Source organism: Heterocephalus glaber, unplaced genomic scaffold, assembly GCF_053883595.1.
Source record: "Heterocephalus glaber isolate CG9 unplaced genomic scaffold, H.glaber_assembly_v1.0 deba00001097, whole genome shotgun sequence".
Lineage (NCBI taxonomy): Eukaryota > Metazoa > Chordata > Mammalia > Rodentia > Bathyergidae > Heterocephalus > Heterocephalus glaber.
Window position 1 is genome coordinate 3,322,696 of NW_028258191.1, and position 18,493 is coordinate 3,341,188.

General features: G+C 35.5%; 1 protein-coding gene across 7 annotated transcripts in view; it reads left to right on the plus strand.

Annotated features, from left to right (window-relative positions):
- The window catches only part of Mmadhc (metabolism of cobalamin associated D), a 55,230-nt gene that overhangs the window by 7,038 nt on the left and 29,699 nt on the right, over nt 1-18,493 (plus strand). For all 7 annotated transcript variants that reach the window (XM_004870002.4, XM_087210051.1, XM_087210053.1 and 4 more), the window contains exons 4-7: nt 2,228-2,445; nt 12,182-12,287; nt 12,852-12,982; nt 17,934-18,020. In XM_004870002.4, the coding sequence (XP_004870059.1) occupies nt 2,228-2,445; nt 12,182-12,287; nt 12,852-12,982; nt 17,934-18,020 (542 nt within the window). The remainder of the gene's footprint in view (nt 1-2,227; nt 2,446-12,181; nt 12,288-12,851; nt 12,983-17,933; nt 18,021-18,493) is intronic.

Below are 18,493 nucleotides of genomic sequence, written 5' to 3' on the forward strand. Positions count from 1 at the left end.
GATCCTAGGCTTTTCTTGGTAAGTTTTTTTATTACTGCTTCACTTTCATTGCCTGCTATTGGATAATGAGGGATTTAAAAATTTCTTGGTTCAGTTTTGATAATTCATAAGTATCCAGGAATCTGTTTCTTCTCAATTCTTCAATTTATTGACATACAGTTTTGCAAAGTACTTGTTAATAATTGGGTTTCAGCAATATCCATTGTTATTTCACCTTTTTCATTTCTAATTGCGTTGATTTGGGTCTTTTCTCTTTTTTTTGTTAAATTGACTAAGGGTTTGTCTGTTTTGTTTATTCTTTCAAAGAACTCACTCTTTCATTCATTGATTCTTTGTAGTTTTTTGAAGGAGGGTCTCAATTTCATTGATTTCTGCTTTGATCTTTAAATTTTCCTTTTTCATACTAGCTTTGGGTTGGATTGTTCTTGCTTTTCTAGGACTTTGAGGTACATGCTTAGATTATTTATTTGGGCTCACTCTTTTTATGATGTGAGGATTCACAGCTACAGACTTCCCTCTTTGGCCTGCTTTCACTGGCCCATAAGTTTTATGTGTTCTACTGTTATTATCATTTAGTTCTGGAAATATCATATTTATTCCTTGATTTCTTCATAACCCATTAATTATTTATGCACACTAGAATATTAAAGACCCTTAGAAGTTTAACCTTATGTGTCCTTAAGGTATTGCAGGTAAAATCATTTTTGCTTGAAACATATCGCTACAGTGTAATTTAAGTTCACTTGGGTATTCAAAGCCTTTCATCTTACCTTGATTTTCTTTTATAGCACTTTCTTTGACTAATCCAGTTTACATCACCTAAAGACTAACCATATATGTATAATAAATGAAAGATTTTTGTTATTTAGATATGTAACAGGTTAGTATCCTGATATATAAAAAGAATTTTTATAGACCAATAGGAAAAAGACAACCCAATCGAAAACCAAATAGAAGCGTATGAACAGGCCTTTCACAAAAAAGAAATCCTAAATGACTAATATATGAAAATGTGCTCAAATCCACTGTTAATGTGGAAGATATATTTTCTTTAAAGAAAACCTGAGACTGTGAGACCTCAGTGGTCTTTAAAACTCGTCTTGTTCAGAAATAGCTAACAGATTTTATCTTATGAATTGACTCCAGTCAATCTTAGTGGCTGCCTGGATCCCTGTTACTCCATATCATCTGGGAATTTATTAGAAATGTAAAATCCTGAGCCTTACTCCAGATTTATTAAATCAGAATCTACATTTTAACAAATCGGAGATGATTCTTAAGTACTCTAAAGTTTGAGAAGCATTGGTGTAGAGTAAGTTGAGAATTTTGAAACAGTTCAGCAGGAGAGAATTGCATGGTTACTGTGTCTTCTTTGTTATTAAGTATGGAAGAGGAATATAATGGCATTCATGATCAAGCAAGGAGGCAGACATATCAACGTAGTCATATGCAGACATTAGTTCTGGCAGGGTATTAAAAATAATTATTTTATTCCTAAGTAACATGCACAGCATCGTCCATCTTTTTCTCTAAACCAAACTTACACTCTTGAGTGTTTATTGGTTTAATTTCCAACTTTATTCTTTCTGAATCCTTATGAATTTTTATAAATTAGTATATTTTTTAAATTGTATGCAAATAATGTGGTCTGTTCTATTGTACATATTTATAATCTATTAATTCATGCAGCTTATAAACACAAGGTTATGTTACGTAATACATGGCTTTTCCCATGGTCCATTAATCCTGTGTGCCCCTAGAGAACAGCAGATAAATTGCCCCCCCCAAGGATAACTACTGTTAAATTGAGTGTCTTTTCTTTTAAATCTTTTTCTCTTTATTTAAAAATAGGAATATAAAGATATAAATGTTATTTTGCTGTTCTTGATACAGCTTTTCCTTTTAATGCTGTATAACCTGGACTTTACTCAGGTCAGTCAGTACATAAACATTTACTGTATTCTTTTTAATGACTGACATCCAGTATATGAGTGACAGTACTTTATTGACTCTTTCCCCGAATAGTTGATCTGCCTGTGAGCCAACAACTAGTTGTTGTGATTAGCATTTTGGAAACAACAACATGAAACTAATTTATATTTATTCAAGAAAGCAGATATCAAAGATCTGTTAGTAAAAATCACATACATTGTAAGAACATTTTTTCAGGCTCCCTGTGTGCTTGACTTTTAAGGAGAAAATGATTGCTTTTGTTGCTCTTCTTTAGGCTCTCGAACAGTGTGGCCTGATGAAACTATGGGACCTTTTGGACCTCAGGATCAGCGTTTCCAACTTCCTGGAAACATAGGCTTTGATTGTCACCTTAATGGGACTGTTGCACAGAAGAAAAGCCAGGTTCATAAAACTTTACCTGATGTATTAGCAGAACCTTTATCAACTGAAAGACATGAGTTTGTGATGGCGCAATATGTAAATGAATTTCAGGTAAATTGTTCTTTGCCATTGTGTTTTTCTTTTTTTCTTTTTTTTCTTAAATTCTTTTATTGGCACATTGTAGGTATACAACACAATTACATTTCTCATTGGGAATTGTACCTTTACATGATGCATCTTGGTTCTTATTTTTTCCCCATTCCTAGCCCTCCCTTCACCCCCTCCACCCTTCCCTATTTACAAAGACTTTATTTCCATTTTTTCCATTTCTCAGCATTTTTCCTTTCCCTTCTTTTCTTTCCCCTGCCCCTCCCACTACCCCTACCCCTTTGGACCTTGTCTTCCTATTTTACATTATCGATTATTCATTCTAATCATTGGTACATTTTAGGTATACAATATAATGACATTCATCATTGGAAATTTGCACCTTTACATAATCTCTCTTGGTTCTTATTTTTCACCCTTGCCCAGCCCTCCCTTCAACCCCTCCAGTCCTCCCTATTTACAAAGATTTTGTTCCTATTTTTCCTTTTGCTCATATTAATCCCATTCTTCTTTCCTTTCCCCTAGCCCTCCCACTTCCTTCCCCTTTGCCCCTTTTCTTCCTATCTCACATTACCTATTATACATTTAGTCCTTATTTACACTTTCAGTTTCTCACACCAGAGAAACTATTCGGTATTTATACATGTGTGTCCTGTTTATTTCACTTAAGACTATCTCCTCAGTGTGCATCCATTTAGCTATAAATGTCTCTAATTTCTCATTTTTTATGGCTGAGTAGTACTCCATTTTATTAAAAACCACATTTTCTTTATCCAGTCTCCAGTTGATGGGCATTTGGGCTGTTTCCAAGTTTTAGCTATCACAAACTGTGCTGCTATGAACATGGGCACACATATATCACTGTGGTATGATTCTTTTAATTCTTTGGGGAAGATCCCCAGAAGTGGAATAGCAGGGTCAAATGGGACTTCCAGTCCTAGTTCTTTGAGGTATCTCCATACAGATTTCGACAGTGGTTGCACCAATCTACAGTCCCACCAGCAGTGGAGCAGGGTTCCTCTTTCCCCACAGCCCTGCCAGCATTTGTTATTGGTTGATTTCATGATAGCAGCCATTCTTTCTTGAGTGAGGTGGAATCTCAGTGTTGTTTTCATTTGCATCTCTCGAATGACCAATGATGTTGAACATTTTTTCATGTACTTATTTGCTATTTCTACTTCTTTTGTCTTTGAGAAATGTCTGTTCATTTCAGATGCCCATTTTTGGATTGGGTCTTTAAATTTCGGAGGTGTGATTTTTTTAACTTCGTTATAGATTCAAGATAGTAGACCTTTGTCTGAGGAAAAGCAGGTGAAGATTTTTTTCCCACATTGTGGGTTGTCTCTTCACACTACTGGTGGTTTCTCTTGCTGTGCAGAAGCTTTTTAACAAGAGGTGATCCCACTTGTTGATTGTTTGTGCTAGTTCATGAGCATCTGAGGTTTTGTTCATAAAATCTTTTCCTATACCAATGTCTTCAAGAGCTCTACCTAAAACCTCTGTTCCAGCTGCTCCACCGTTTCTATTTTAATATTTAGATCTTTAATCCATTTTGATTTTAGTTTAGTGCATGGTGAGAAACATAGGTCTAGTTTTAATCTTTGGAGAGTTCAAACCCAATTTTTCCAGCACCATTTATTAAAGCGGCTATCTTTTCTCCAGGGAGGATGTTTGGCTCCTTTATCGAAGATGAGATGGCAGGCTGTGTCTGGCATTCTTTCTCCATCTTCTAATCTGTTCCACTGATCCTCAAGTCTGTTTCTTTGCCAGTACCATGCTGTTTTTATCACAGTAGCTTTGTAGTAGAGTTGCAGGTTGGGGATTGTGATACCCCCTGCCATGTCTCTGTTACCTAGAATTGCTTTTGCTATTCTGGGTCTCTTCTTGTTCCAAAAGAATTTTTGGATTGTTTTCTCAAGGTCCATGAAGTATGCTGCTGGGATCTCAATTGGAATTGCATTGAATCTGTACAGCAGTTTTGGAAGTATGGCCATTTTCACTATATTAATCCTTCCTACCCAGGAGCAGGGGATGTCTGCCCATTTTCTGATATCATCTTCAATCTGTCTTTTCAGAATGCTATAGTTTTCAGAGAAGAGGTCTTTGATTTCTTTCATTAGGTTGATTCCTAGGTATTTCAGTTTTTTGGATGCTATTGTTTGCCCTATTTCTCTCTCAATGAATCTGTCATTCGTGTAGAGGAAAGCTATTGATTTTTGTGTGTTGACCTTGTAACCAGCTACTTGACTGAATTTGGTTATTAAGTCTAGAAGACTTTTGGTGGAGTTCTTGGGGTCTTCTATATAGAGTATCATGTCATCTGCAAATAATGACAATTTGACTTCATTACCTGTCTTTATTCCTTTTATTTCTTTCTCTTGTCTATTTGCCATGGCTAATGTTTCCAGAACTATATTGAACAAGAGTGGTGATAGTGGACATCCTTGTCTTGTTCCTGATTTTAGTGTGAAGGATTTCAGTTTTTGACCATTTAGTATGATATTGGCTGTTGGTTTTTCATAGATGGCTTTTATCAGTTTGAGGTAGAGACCATCTATTCCAATTTTTGTAGGGTTTTTATCATAAATGCATGTTGGCTTTTGTCAAATGCTTTTTCTGCATCTATGGAAATAATCATATGGTTTTTGTCTTTGGCTGTATTGATATAGTGTATTACATTGATTGATTTGCCTATGTTGAACCATCCCTGCATCCCTGGAATGAATCCCACTTGATCAGGGTGTATGATCTTCTTGATGATCTTCTGCATTCTATTTTCCAGTATCTTATTAAGGATTTTTGCATCTATGTTCATTAGTGAGATTGGCCTATAGTTCTCCTTTTCAGTTGGGTCTTTCTCTGCTTTGGGGATCAAGGTGATGCTTGCTTCCAGGAATGAATTTGGGAGCATTGCTTCCCTTTCAATTCCATTGAAGAGTTTAAACAGTAGTGGCAGTAGTTCCTCTCTAAATATCTTGTAGAATTCAGCAGTGAAGCCATCAGGGCCTGGCTTTTCTTCATTGATAAGTTTTTAATTACATTTTCAATTTCATTGGTTGATATTGGGTTGTTCAGAATTTTTAGGTCTTCTTCGTTCAACTTTGGTAATTCATATGTATCTAGGAATCTGTCCATTTCTTCTGTGTTGTCCATTTTACTGGCATATAGGTTCTGGAAGTAGGTATTGATGATCCTCTGGATTTCTGCTGGGTCTGTTGTAATTTCACCCTTTTCATTCCTAATTCCATGGATTTGTGCCTTTTCTTTCCTTTTTCTGATAAGGTTGGCTAAGGGTTTGTCAATTTTGTTGATTCTTTCGAAAAACCAACTCTTGGCTTCATTGTTTTTTTGTATCATTCTCTTAGTCTCCATTTCATTGATTTCTGCTCTGATCTTTATAATTTCCTCCCTTGTATGAGCTTTGGGGTTGTCCTGCTCTTCTTTTTCTAGAAGCTTGAGGTTCAGCGTCAAGTTGTTTAATTGGGCTCATTCTGTTTTCCTAATATGCGTATTCACTGCTATGAATTTCCCTCATAAGACTCCTTTCATTGTGTCCCATAGATTCTGATATGTTGTATTGTCACTGTCATTTAATTGAAAGAACTGTCTGATTTCTTCTTTAATTTCCTCTGTGACCCATTGGTTATTCAGAGGTGTGTTGTTCAATTTCCACATGTTTATGATATTTTTTGAGTTTCTTTTGCTATGGATCTCCAGTTTCATCGCACTGTGGTCTGACGGGGGATAACTTCACTTCCTTTGCACTTACTTAAACATGTTCTGTGTATGAGTATGTGGTCTATTTTGCAGAATGACCCATGTGCAGCTGAGAAGAATGTGTAATCTGATTTTGTGGAGTGGAAGACTGTAAATATCTGTTAAGTTCATTTGTTCAAGAGTTTGATTGAGTTCTAGTATTTCATTACTTATTTTTTGTCTAGTTGATCTATCTATTTGTGACAGTGGGATGTTGAGGTCCCCCACTACAATTGTATTAGTGCATATATGACTTTTCATGTCCATTAGTATTTGTTTTATATAGTTGGGCGCACTAGTGTTTGGTGCATAGATATTTATGATTGTCATCTCTTCCTCTTGGATTCTTCCCTTTACAAAGATGTAGTGTCCTTCTTTGTCTCTCTTAATCAGTGTTGGTTTGAAATCTACTTGATCTGCAAAGAAGATAGCTACTCGTGCTTTTTCTGGGGTTCCTGTTGCATGGGGTATTGTTTTCCACCCTTTAACTTTCAGTCTATGAGTTTCCTTTTGAATTAAGTGTGTTTCTTGTATGCAGCATATTGTTGGATTTTGCTTCTTGACCGATTCTGCCAGTCTATTTCTTTTGATTGGTGAATTGAGACCATTTACGTTGATGGTTATAACTGAAACATACTGACTTGTCATTGCCATGACTTTGTTTTTGTTGTGTTCTCCCCCTTTACATTTAATTTCTTGTCATGCCAGATGGGTTCATTCTGCTTTGCTTCCTGGGGTTGTGATCCTCAATGTCTGTTCCTAGGATATTGTGTAAAATTCTTTGGAGTGCTGGTTTGGTATTCACGAAGTTCCTAAGGTGCTCTTTGTCATGAAAGTATCTTATTTCTCCATCAATTTTGAAAGATAGTTTTTCAGGGTACATCAGTCTGGGTTGGAGGCTGTTTTCTTTTAGCGCTTGGAATATGTCACTCCAAGCTCTTCTTGCCTTGATGGTTTGTGTTGAGAAGTCTGCTGTGATTCTGATGGGCTTTCCTTTGTATGTGATTTGTTTCTTTTCTCTAACTGCTTGCAGAACTTTGTTCTTCTGTTGAGTTTCTGGAATCTTAACAATTATATGCCTATGTGTAAGTTTTTTTTGATCAAGGGTATTCGGAGTCCTATATGCCTCACTTATCTCTATGTCAAGTTCTTTTCCCCTCCTTGGGAAGTTTTCTGCCATTATTTCTGTGAACAATTTTTATGTCATCTGCACTCTCACCTGTTTCTTCATTGACTCCAGTTAGTCTTTTGTTATTCTTCTCTGCATCATTTGGCAGCTGCTGGATTGATTTCTCACGTTCCCTTATAATTTTGAAGCAGTTTTTCTTTTCCTGTTCATTAATTGCAATCTTATCTTCTATATCTGAAATTCTGTCCTCACATTGTCTCATTCTGCTATGTAGACTTTCAGTGGAGTTTTTCATGTCCTAGAAATCTATTTGCATCTGTTTTATGGATTCCTTTTGTTTCCTATGTTGGGATTCCATCCTCAGCTCCTCTCTAGATTTTTTAATCATGTCTTGCAGTAGGGGCACAATTTCTCCTGTTATCTGAGAAATTATTTCTGATTTCATCTTTGCCAGATCCCCTTTTGTTGCCAGTTGAGTGGGTCCAGGTGGTTGAGTTTCAGAGTGTTCCATCTCATTTCCCTTTGGGGTTGCTGTAGGTGATCTGGAAGTCTGGTTTTGAGACTTATTTACGTGTTTTCTCATTTTGACTGGGTGGCCGGGGGTTCGGTGCTGTTGGTGCCCGCGGGGCTCACCTCCTCTGAGCTGGGAGAGGTGGGACAGGGGCCAGTAGCGGCGTTAGGGATGGCGGCCCGGAAGCCCCTTCTTCTGGACCAGGAGCAGTGGGAGGATGGCGGCCCGGAAGCCCTTTCCTCTGGGCCGGGAGCAGTGGGTGGATGGTGGCCCGGAAGCCCCTTCCTCTGGGCCAGGAGTGGCGGGAAGAGTGATGTTCCAAAAGCCCTTTCTGTGTTTTTCTAATTATTAATTGTGTATTTTTTATACTGTGAGCATATTTTATTGAAAAGGAAAAAATCAATCCCAATATGTACAAAAACAACATAAATAGCTTAAAGTACTTGATGTTGTCTAAATTATATCATATTTGCTATATAATTTTATTTAACTTTATTGTCTCGTTTAGGTAATTAAATAATTCTTTAAAAATACATTTTTAATAACTTGCACATACAGATAATTTAACTTTCTGTATTGCTCGAAAATTACTTTTCCTGTTTTTCACTTTTAAAAATTATAGATACAATGTAGACTTAATTCCAACCAGCTTTATATTCCTCCAGCTATTTAAAAACTTAAAAATTTTGACGTCTCTGAAATTGTTCATATATACTAAACAAAAAACACTAAACGTTTGAGTGTTTATTTGTCTTTAAACAATTTCTGAGGAGTTTGGGGGTAATTTCTGAGATGTGTTTATAAAGATTTTAAGCTGGTATTGCATCATTGCTCACTCAGGAAAAGCTCATGCAATTCAGGGTCTTATTCAAATACCTAATATTTATTATTTTCACTTTACATAATTTCAGGCAGAGTTTTAAGTCCAAGCCACATTATTAGGAACAGCGGTCCCTTACAGATAGGCGTTACATCAGATGACCTGACATTGGACACAGTTGACGTCTCCTGTCTTTCTCACTCTTCTTGGCTCTTTGCTCCTCTACTCATCAGTTAAATGATATTTCCCATAGGTTTCTGTCCTTTTTCTCATTTAAATTACTTTTTAGCCAGATGTGGTAGCATATGCCTGTAATTCTAGCACTTGGGAGGCCAAGGCAGGAGGACTGCTGCAAGTTTGAGGCCAGCCTGGACTACATAGCAAGACCTTGTCTCAAAAAAACTAACTAACTAAATAAATAACTTTTTGATCACTTAATCCTTTAGGTTCCTCCACAGGCTATATACTTTTTTTTTTCCCCCGCCTCTGGTACTGGGGATTAAACTCAGGACCTTGCGCTTGTGAGGTAGGTGCACAGCACCACTGAGCTAAAGCCCCAGCCCAAGGCTACATTTTTGTAATTCATAATTGATTATTTTTATTTTTGACATTTTTGGCTCTGTACTTATATTTACCTACCAAATATCTCTATTGGATGTCTTAAAAGTCCCCAGTTTTTGTGTGGTAAAAGAAAATGGCCATGTTAGTCACTTTCCCAGTGACCCACAATTTAAAGGAGAGGTTTATTTGGCTCGTGGTTCCACTGGGCTCCATGGAATGGCTAGCTGCCTCCAAGGCAGGAAAGCATGGTGGAAGGACCTGGTGAAAAAAGTTGCTTAACCCATGATAGCCAGGAAGCAGAAAGAAGGGAAGAACCAGGGACAAGAACACACCCTTCCCAGGTCACGCCCCCAATGACCTGCCCACTCCAACTACATCCCATCTCTGAACACAAAGTTTTTGTGGCACATTTTAGATCAAAATCATAACATTCCTCCCTGTCCCTGAAAAGGCCCATGTCTATCTCATTAGCAAAGTGCATTTAGTCCATCTCAGAGTCACCAAAGCCTTAATAGCCTCAACAGTAGCATTGTTGAAAAGTCCGAGTCCAGTGTCTCCCTTGAGACTTAAGGCAAACTCTTACCTGTGACACCACAAAAAAATTAAATACCTTCAACATAACAGTGGCACAGAATTAACATTTCCATTCCAAAATGGAAAAACAGGGATAGAAAGGAATTTGGCCAAAGCAAGATGAAAACCCATCAGGGCAAACATTAAATCTCTTAGTCCACACCAGTACCTCTGGCAGATTGTTGTGAGATTTAAACCCTAAAGGCTTGGGCAGCCCTGTCTCTATGGTCTTACCAGTTTTAGCCCACATGGCTTCTCTTTGGGGCTGCCTCTGTTCACAGCCTGCAGCTTTGCTCAGCAGATGTTCCATGTTCCTGACGTTTCCAACTTCCTGGGATCTCCATTACACTTTAAGCTTCATTCTCATAGCTTCACACGCTACCCTCTCAAGGGCATAATGCCTGGCTTCCCACAGTTTTCTGGATCTGAGCAGAAGCCTCCATAATCCCTCAACTCTTGAATTTAGCATTCCTGAAAAGCCAGCACCACAAGAGTGACCCTAAGGTCCTTCAGATGACCTGATACATCGTTGAGACATGTCAGCCTGAGGAATAGCTTCAGTGGCCCCTAAGCGCCTGGATGGTGAAATTTGGGGAAGCGCTTCTTAGGTGGCCTTAAATGAGCAGGGCACCCTGCAGCTCTCCCTCAAAGTAGAGTGTTTCAAAAGCGTTTACTGTTTTATACCCTTGAGCCTGTGAAGGAAAATCTGCTGCACCTTTGACATCGAGGAAACGAGGGACAGGAATGCACCCTTTCTAGGTAACGCCAGTGGAGACTTGACCCCTCCAGCCTGTCCCCACTTCCCAACATAGGACTTTGGGGGACATTTAGATCCAAACCACAGCAAAGGCATATTTTTAAAAATGGAAATATGTTGTGGTTGGGTGCAGAGAAAGACAAAGTAGTGGGAAAGATTAGGGATAAAAACTGTAGAAGGCTATTTATGCTGTATTAAGGTAGGAAGCAGTCCTTTTTTCTCTCAAAACCTGTTCTTATTCTCATATAACAAACCGTAGTATAACTGTGTTGTACCAAGAGAAAAATTACGATGCCAACCTTGACTCCGCTTTGGATCAGATCCTCATAAGTGGTGTCAGAGTTCCATCGCTTCTTTCTGTGTGATTGCTTCATGCAGTTCTTTGCAAGAGTTCAAGATTTATTTTATCTGGATTAAGAGGCTTTTTATAGGATGATGGACTGTGGAAAGAGAATAAACTTAAGGTTTACAGATTGGCTCTGTGAAAATGTATGTAAAGCACTTAAATCCACTAAATAATAAATGTTGGTTAACTAGTCTATTACCTGCTCCTAGTTAACCATACATCCTCTACCTTAACTCTAATATTAGCTTTTTATATTTGATTTTACTATTTCTCATTGCTTATAGACCAAAATCAGAATTTCTTATTGTAGCATGAATAGCCTTTCACAATTTTGATCCCTTACCTCTTCCATTTTATTTCTCACTACTTCTTTCCCTGCACTCCAACTGCAACATACTTCCTTTTAAAAAAAAGCCATTCTCTTTCACTGTTGTGTACTTTTCTACTCTAAGTGCTTTCTTCTTTTGCTAGATGATTTTTCCTTCTGAATTCCTAGCCTATGTTCTACTTATTCTTTATCAAACAGACATTAATTAATATATACCTCAGATACAACCATTTCAATATTTTCATGGTTCCAGCAAAGCAGGTTCCTTCCTTATTGTGTCCATAGACTTTCTTCTCCATTTTGAATTGCATTTATTTCTTGTGCTTTTTTTTCCTCTCTTAAGTCTGATATATTTGACAGTAAAAACTGGATTTTTAAAAAAACCATTACAGTGTCTCCTTCTGTCAAAGTGCCTGATGTATTATAGATTCCAAATTTCAGTTGAATAAAGACCTCTAAGCCCTTCTTGTAGGGGAGGCTATATTATCATGTTACTTTTTTAAGTTAATCTTCTCATCCCCGTTTTGGATTATATAACAAAAAGAGATAGATATTATTACAAAGTATCAGAAGAGGTAACATTGTAAGGGACAATTTATGCTGTTTCAGTTTCTTAGCCAATTTCAGTTTATATCCAGTACTAGAATATCAGTATATTCACTTTGTTTTATTCAGAATTTCAGTTTCAGATCATATATTCATCTTGGACAGAGGTTTTTTGAGTATAGAAGCAAGCATTACCTCACCTTCCAGTTAGGATTTTTTTTTTTTTTTTTTTCATGTGTTGGTAATTGAACTCAGGACCTTGCGCTTGCCAGGCAGGTGCAGTGCCACTGAGCTAAATCCCAGGCCCCAGTTATGATTATTTTTTAAAACTTCGCTAACAAAATAACTTTTTAAAGATGTGTTATTTTCTTTGAACTCTAGCCTTTGTTTACTTGAACTTTATTTTCCATAGAGTAATGATGCACCTGTAGAACAAGAAATTAACAGTGCAGAAACTTACTTTGAAAGTGCCAGAATTGAGTGTGCAATCCAAACATGTCCAGAATTGCTGCGAAGAGGTATGTCATATTTTATACTTTGAAATGCTAATGACTATGAGATAATATTGTTAGTTTTTTTAATGTATTGAAGGAATAATGTATTCTTTAAGAATTTTAATGCTCTGTATTTTAGTATTTAGTGTGTCTAGAAAAGATTGCATGTACAAAATAAAGGCTTTCAGATATATTCTGATATCTGACCTCATGCTGCAATTATGTAGAAATAGTAGAATTTTAATAACTTTTTACCTACAGCTTGTCATTTCTGCTCCTGGTTGATGATTTTATTACAGTTTCATGAGCTAATATAAAATACAGAAAAATCTGAAAATTATATTAACAGCAAAAATATGTAACCCTATTTACCATTCAGGATTGTTGGCAGTGATTATTTCAGCTCATTCCACAAAAGCAGAGATAAACTAAGTTTGTTTTACTCTTCAAACATAATATGCATCTATAAAAATAACTTAGTACCACAGAAACTTAATCATCATTTTGTAAAGGTGTATTTTTTTTATGAACTATATCTTTTTTTAAAAGCAGATTATTTCTTCTTGAAATTTGTATTCATATTTGCAGACTTTGAATCATTATTTCCAGAAGTGCCTAATAGCAAACTAATGATTCTGACTGTGACACAGAAAACTAAGAATGATATGACTGTTTGGAGTGAAGAGGTAGAACTTGAAAGAGAAGTGCTCTTAGAAAAGGTAATTCTTTCAGTTGCTAGCAATTTCATTTTATGGTCTTATTTAAATACCACTAAACCAATGTTCTAAAATAATGTATTTTTCAAGCCTTTAGTCATTCTGTGAAGGATTTCATTGCTAAAGAACTTACTTTTTTTTTTTTTTACATCTCTTTTTTTTTTGCATTGCTAAAGAACTTACATCTCCTTATTGTTTTTTTATTGTTTTTAGTACCCTTCAGATACTAGTACTTTTCTGAATTTTTCTGTAATTTGTTTTAAGAAATTTAGATAAGATGGTAAAAAAATCAACAAAAAAGTGAAAATAACAGTCTCCTTTTCTTTCTTTGAGCTCCTCTTTCCTCTCTGCTTTAAAGTCTTTCAGATAAATATGAAAATTGCCCCAGTCATTTCTAACAAGTAATCAACCAACAGTAAACAGCATGATGATAATACAGTACTAAATACTATATATTTAAGTGGTAACTTAAAGTCTGATAACTTAAAACTTTATCTACAAGATAGAAAAGAGTATTCTTCTGCTTATATGACAGGTTTCTTACTCCTTTGGGCACCATGGCTAATGAGTTGAAAAATCCCCTTTACTGATTGCCATGCAAGTTAATGTTAGCAATTTTCTGTAAGGTTGAATATATGGTTCTATTCATTTCTAAAAATATATTGTTATTTATATTCAATAATATTTTATGATAACAACTTTATATGTAAATGTCCCATGTAAAGCTTTCTAATAAGTTTTTATGTAGTCAACAATCATGAACATATTAGTCATAACTAATCAACAGAGAAGTTATAGAGAGGTATAAGACATCTCTGATTTTAAGATCTGAATTTAGACTTGGAGTTTAAATAGGCAATTAGTAATAAACATTTTTATTTAGATATTAAGGAAATGCTTAGTACATATATTCTTATAACTGTTATTGGACTACTAGAGATTTATCATATATACATTGAATTAGAAGTCCTAATTTCTTGATCAGTTAAAGATAAGCCTAGGTCTGTGTCAGTTTCTCTAATAAGTTAAAAGTGCTTTGAAATAACAACATGCTTCATCTTGAAATTTATAATTTTATAATATTGAAATGATCTCTTTGTATTAAAAAAAGATGCTTCAGGGGCCGGGGATTTAGCTTAGTGGTTTTCACTACCTGCTGCGCAAGCGCAAGGACCCGAATTCAATCCCCGGTACCAAAAAGAAAAAAATTTTAAAAAGCTGCTTCAGTTGAAGTATATTAATGATTATTTTGAAACCATGCCTAGCTTAAACTCCAAGTGTATATTTTAATGCTTTAAAAATCCAGTTGTATTTTTTTCCAGCAGATGTCAATATTTACTATTGATGAACAGAAATCTTAAGAGAAATATTTAAACTAGTTCTTGTAATAATTTGGAATACTTTCAATTAAACTTTGTAAATACTGTATTTGATTACAATATTTTGTTCTTGTAGTTTTTTAAATATGGCACACCTTTTAATTGAGATATAAGGACTATTTTCATATTTAAGGATTATGGGGATTAATGAAATGCAGTGGTGAATATAAATACTAAATGTGAAAAATAACCTAGAGAGTACAGTATTATTTTAATATGTATCTTACTTCACAAGTAAGAAAATAAGTTAGCTTCATGGATGTGGTTCTGTAGCAGGGATCAGCAGAAGTTTTATGTGAAGGAGATCAAAAGACAAAATTGTCCTTGTAAGCTCAAGGTCCCAAGTTTGATCCTCAGTACCAAAAAAAAAAAAGACAAAATTGTAAACAGTTTAGTTTTGTAAAAAAGAAAACTTTTGTCAAATTTAACAGAGTTTATTTGAGCAAAGAAGTAGACACGGGGTAGCCCTCAGAATTAGTTCAGAGAGCTGCACCCTCCAGAGGCAGTAGGAAGTACTTACAGGTAGAAAATATACTGGATTCCAGACACAGTTTATGGTTATAGCTGTGAGCTTGCCGAATTGACCATGGTATGATCAGTTGGCAGCCAGTAATTGACTGATAATCTAGTACTTGTTAGATAATATATTCCTAAATTAGGCTTTCAATTTTAGTTATATACCAATTTTGGTTGCAGTATGTTAAGTTGGGATTAAAGTATCCGGGCAGCTTCAAGCAAAATTAATTCAATGGTTTAGAGATCTAATTGGTTCCCCACAAGCAGAAAGTTGGGGTGAAGGAAGTAGAAATAGGAAACAAAAAGCAGATTGCTCTTTTCAAAGTTACTTTGCTTACGGAGTTAAAAAGGACTTTATGCTGGCTCAGGTAAGCTAGGTCCCCTTTGAGTGGTTGCTGTGAATCTCTCGGCTTTGTTTTTTAACTGCCTTATTTCAGAGTTAGTTGATTATTGAGTATGTGGCACATGGCATGAGTAACCCCATTCTAGTTTGATCTAGTCTGCTGGTGCCTAGTACCAAAACAGTGGCTTCCCACAAACTTTGTTTTGTAAGTGTAAGACAGTAAACATAGAACATACTGTAGTCTTCCTTTACCAATAGGGCATAACATTCAAGATCCTCAATGGATACCTGAAACTGGATAATATGGAATCCTATATATACCATTTTTTCTTATACATACATACTTATGAGTTTAATTAATTTATATACAGTAACTGATTAATAATTATAGCTGATAATAAAATATAACAGTATACTGTAATGAAAGTTATGTGAATGTGGTGGTCTCTGTCAAAATATCTTACTATACTTTAAATTTTTTTTTTTTTTTTTTTGGTACCGAGGATCGAACTTGGGTCCTTGCGCTTGCACAGCAGGCGGTGAAACCACTGAGCTAAATCCCCGCCCCTATACTTTAAATTTTTAAAGGAAGCTTCTCTTTGGCATATCCTAATTGTTACCATCCCTGTTCTTGCATTTTGGGGTCATGATTAAGTAAGATAATGCTAACTTATTTACAGTCACTGTGATACCTAGACAGTCGATCTGATAATCAAGGGAGCTACTAAATGACGAAGAGACAGGTGTGGCATACACAGTATGAATCTGCTGTACAAAGGGATGATTTATATCCCAGTTAGGATGGAGTAAGATAATATGAAATTTCATTATCTTACCCTACTCAAAATAGTATGCAATTTAAAACAATTATTTATTTCTAGAATTTCTCGTTTAATACTTTTGGAGACCAGTTGACGATAGATAACTAAAACCACCAAAAATAGGGATAGGGAAACTGCTGTATTAAAGACATCGTAGACCATTGAATCATCCCACGTAGCTCTACCTTATATTGTAAAAGCATCCTTAAATAACAACATATAAATGAATAGATATGGCTGTGTTCCCATAAAACTGATAATACAAACAGGTAGCAGACTAGATTTAATCCTAGGGCTATAGCCAATTTCTGATTTTGCCTATGTCCTGCATTCCTTCGTCTGGGACTTCTACATACTAGAGATTCTCAGTGAAATCTTTTCATTCTGTGTGGGCCAGAAGTCTCTTATTTCCCAGCGCTGTGTGATCCCTCATATCAACACTCAGATCTGAGCCTCACATCTGGCAGTCTGTGCTGTGCCTCTCAGAATCTTGCTTCCTCCTCATACAGCTCAGCCCTTTGCTAAGGAACCAGGGTAAATTGCTCTCTCTGTAGGCTACTCAGGAGCTACCTTCACGCATCTTCTCTTTTATAGTACTCCAAATTCCAGGTGCTTCAGTAGTCCAGAACTCTTGCTTTCTACCTTCTTAGCTCAGTGACATCACATTTTGCTTGGGCTCCAGTTTGTCCATACTTCAAAAGAAAACGTCTTTATGCAAAAAGCTGGATATGAGGATTATTCTATTTATTTCACTTTTCTCAAGGACTACAGTCTTATCTGTTGTTCAGTGTCTAAAAATAGTTGCCTTGTACATTTTGATCAGTTTTAAGTTTTAGCAGAACAATGAGTTCAGTACTTATTACCCTGTTAGAACTAGAAATGGAATTGTGTGCCCTTGTTAAACATTGATGATCCCTTTTTTTTAAAAGCACTTTAATTTGTTAACACCTTTTCACTACTTCTCCTAAAGATAATGCAAACATTATAGAAATTAGGCTGAGCTGGGGATTTAGCTCAGTGGTTTCGTCGCCTGCTGCGCAAGTGCAAGGACCCGAGTTCGATCCCCAGTACCAAAAAAAGAAATTAGGCTGATAAGCTCAAATTTTAATACATGCAATGTGATATGTAGCAGTTATACATTTATATACATGGAGAAGCCCAACATGGTAGTGGCACATATCTGTAATCCAGCACTCTGGGAGGCTCTGATGGAGAATCACAAGTTCAAACCCAGCCCTACCCAGACTTAGCAAGACCTTAACTTCAAATAAAAGATTGGGGAATGTAACAGTGCAGGGGCCCTGGGTTCAATCACCAGTACCACCAAAAAAAACCAATAATAATACATGGGCTGTATAACAAAAAGTGAGTATCCCGTTTACCCTTCTACTCCACCTATCCAGTTCACACATTTTTATGTGCCTTCTCAGAAGTATTTCATGACTTTTTGAAGAGACAAATATGTTTTGAAGGACACAAAAGCAATTAGAGGTTTTTATAAACAACTTTCATTCAAATTAATGAAAGCTTCTGATGTTTTCATATTTTCATTTTCTTAACCATTTCTAATCTCCATAATGATACAAAATAGCAACATAGATATAATTTTCACAAGTTTGTGAATTAATAATACAAAACTGGTAACACATTTCATAAAGTGGAAAATACAGAAGAAATATAGAATTTCGATTTTTGAAAGAAATCAGTTTTGTGTTAACCATTAATCTTTTTGAAATGATGAAAATCTGATGCCTTTACAGTCTATTTTGTGATTTTTAATTTTGTAGTAATCTTACTGAGTTCTATATATGAAGCAAATATTTATTTAAAAATTCATTAAATAAAATTGTAGTGGTGCTATATTGAACATACTATTTGTACCTTTTTCTACATAGTTCATTAACGGTGCTAAGGAAATTTGCTGTGCTCTTCGAGCAGAAGGCTACTGGGCTGACTTTATTGACCCATCATCTGGTGTAGCAGTGAGTAATTAAATTATTTTGAAAGCCAGATTATGTAAAGTAGGGATAGTTTTTATTATAAAATTATTTATAATTACGCCTTTGGTAAATACAGATCATTTACAACTTTTTTAATCTTACAGTTTTACCCAGAGTATTATACCATTAGTTGCTTTCAAAACTTGGGAGAGATCTCTTGCCACTTACAGTTTCTTTGATACTTTAATTATTTTATTAAAATAAGTTATTTTAATCCTTAATAGTAGATATGATTATGTTTACTGTTTATAGTACTGAAAATATAAAATTAGAGAAAATTAGAAAATTAGAAATTAATGTTTTCTGGTCTAGTTTAAGAAACTTTTAAAAATAAAAAAAATACTGTATAAATGGTAAAAAAATATTTAGAGTAGTAACTGCTTAGAAATTAACATTTAATTACATTACACTTTGGAGAAAATGACCACCTTATCCCATTTTAAATTCTGAATATA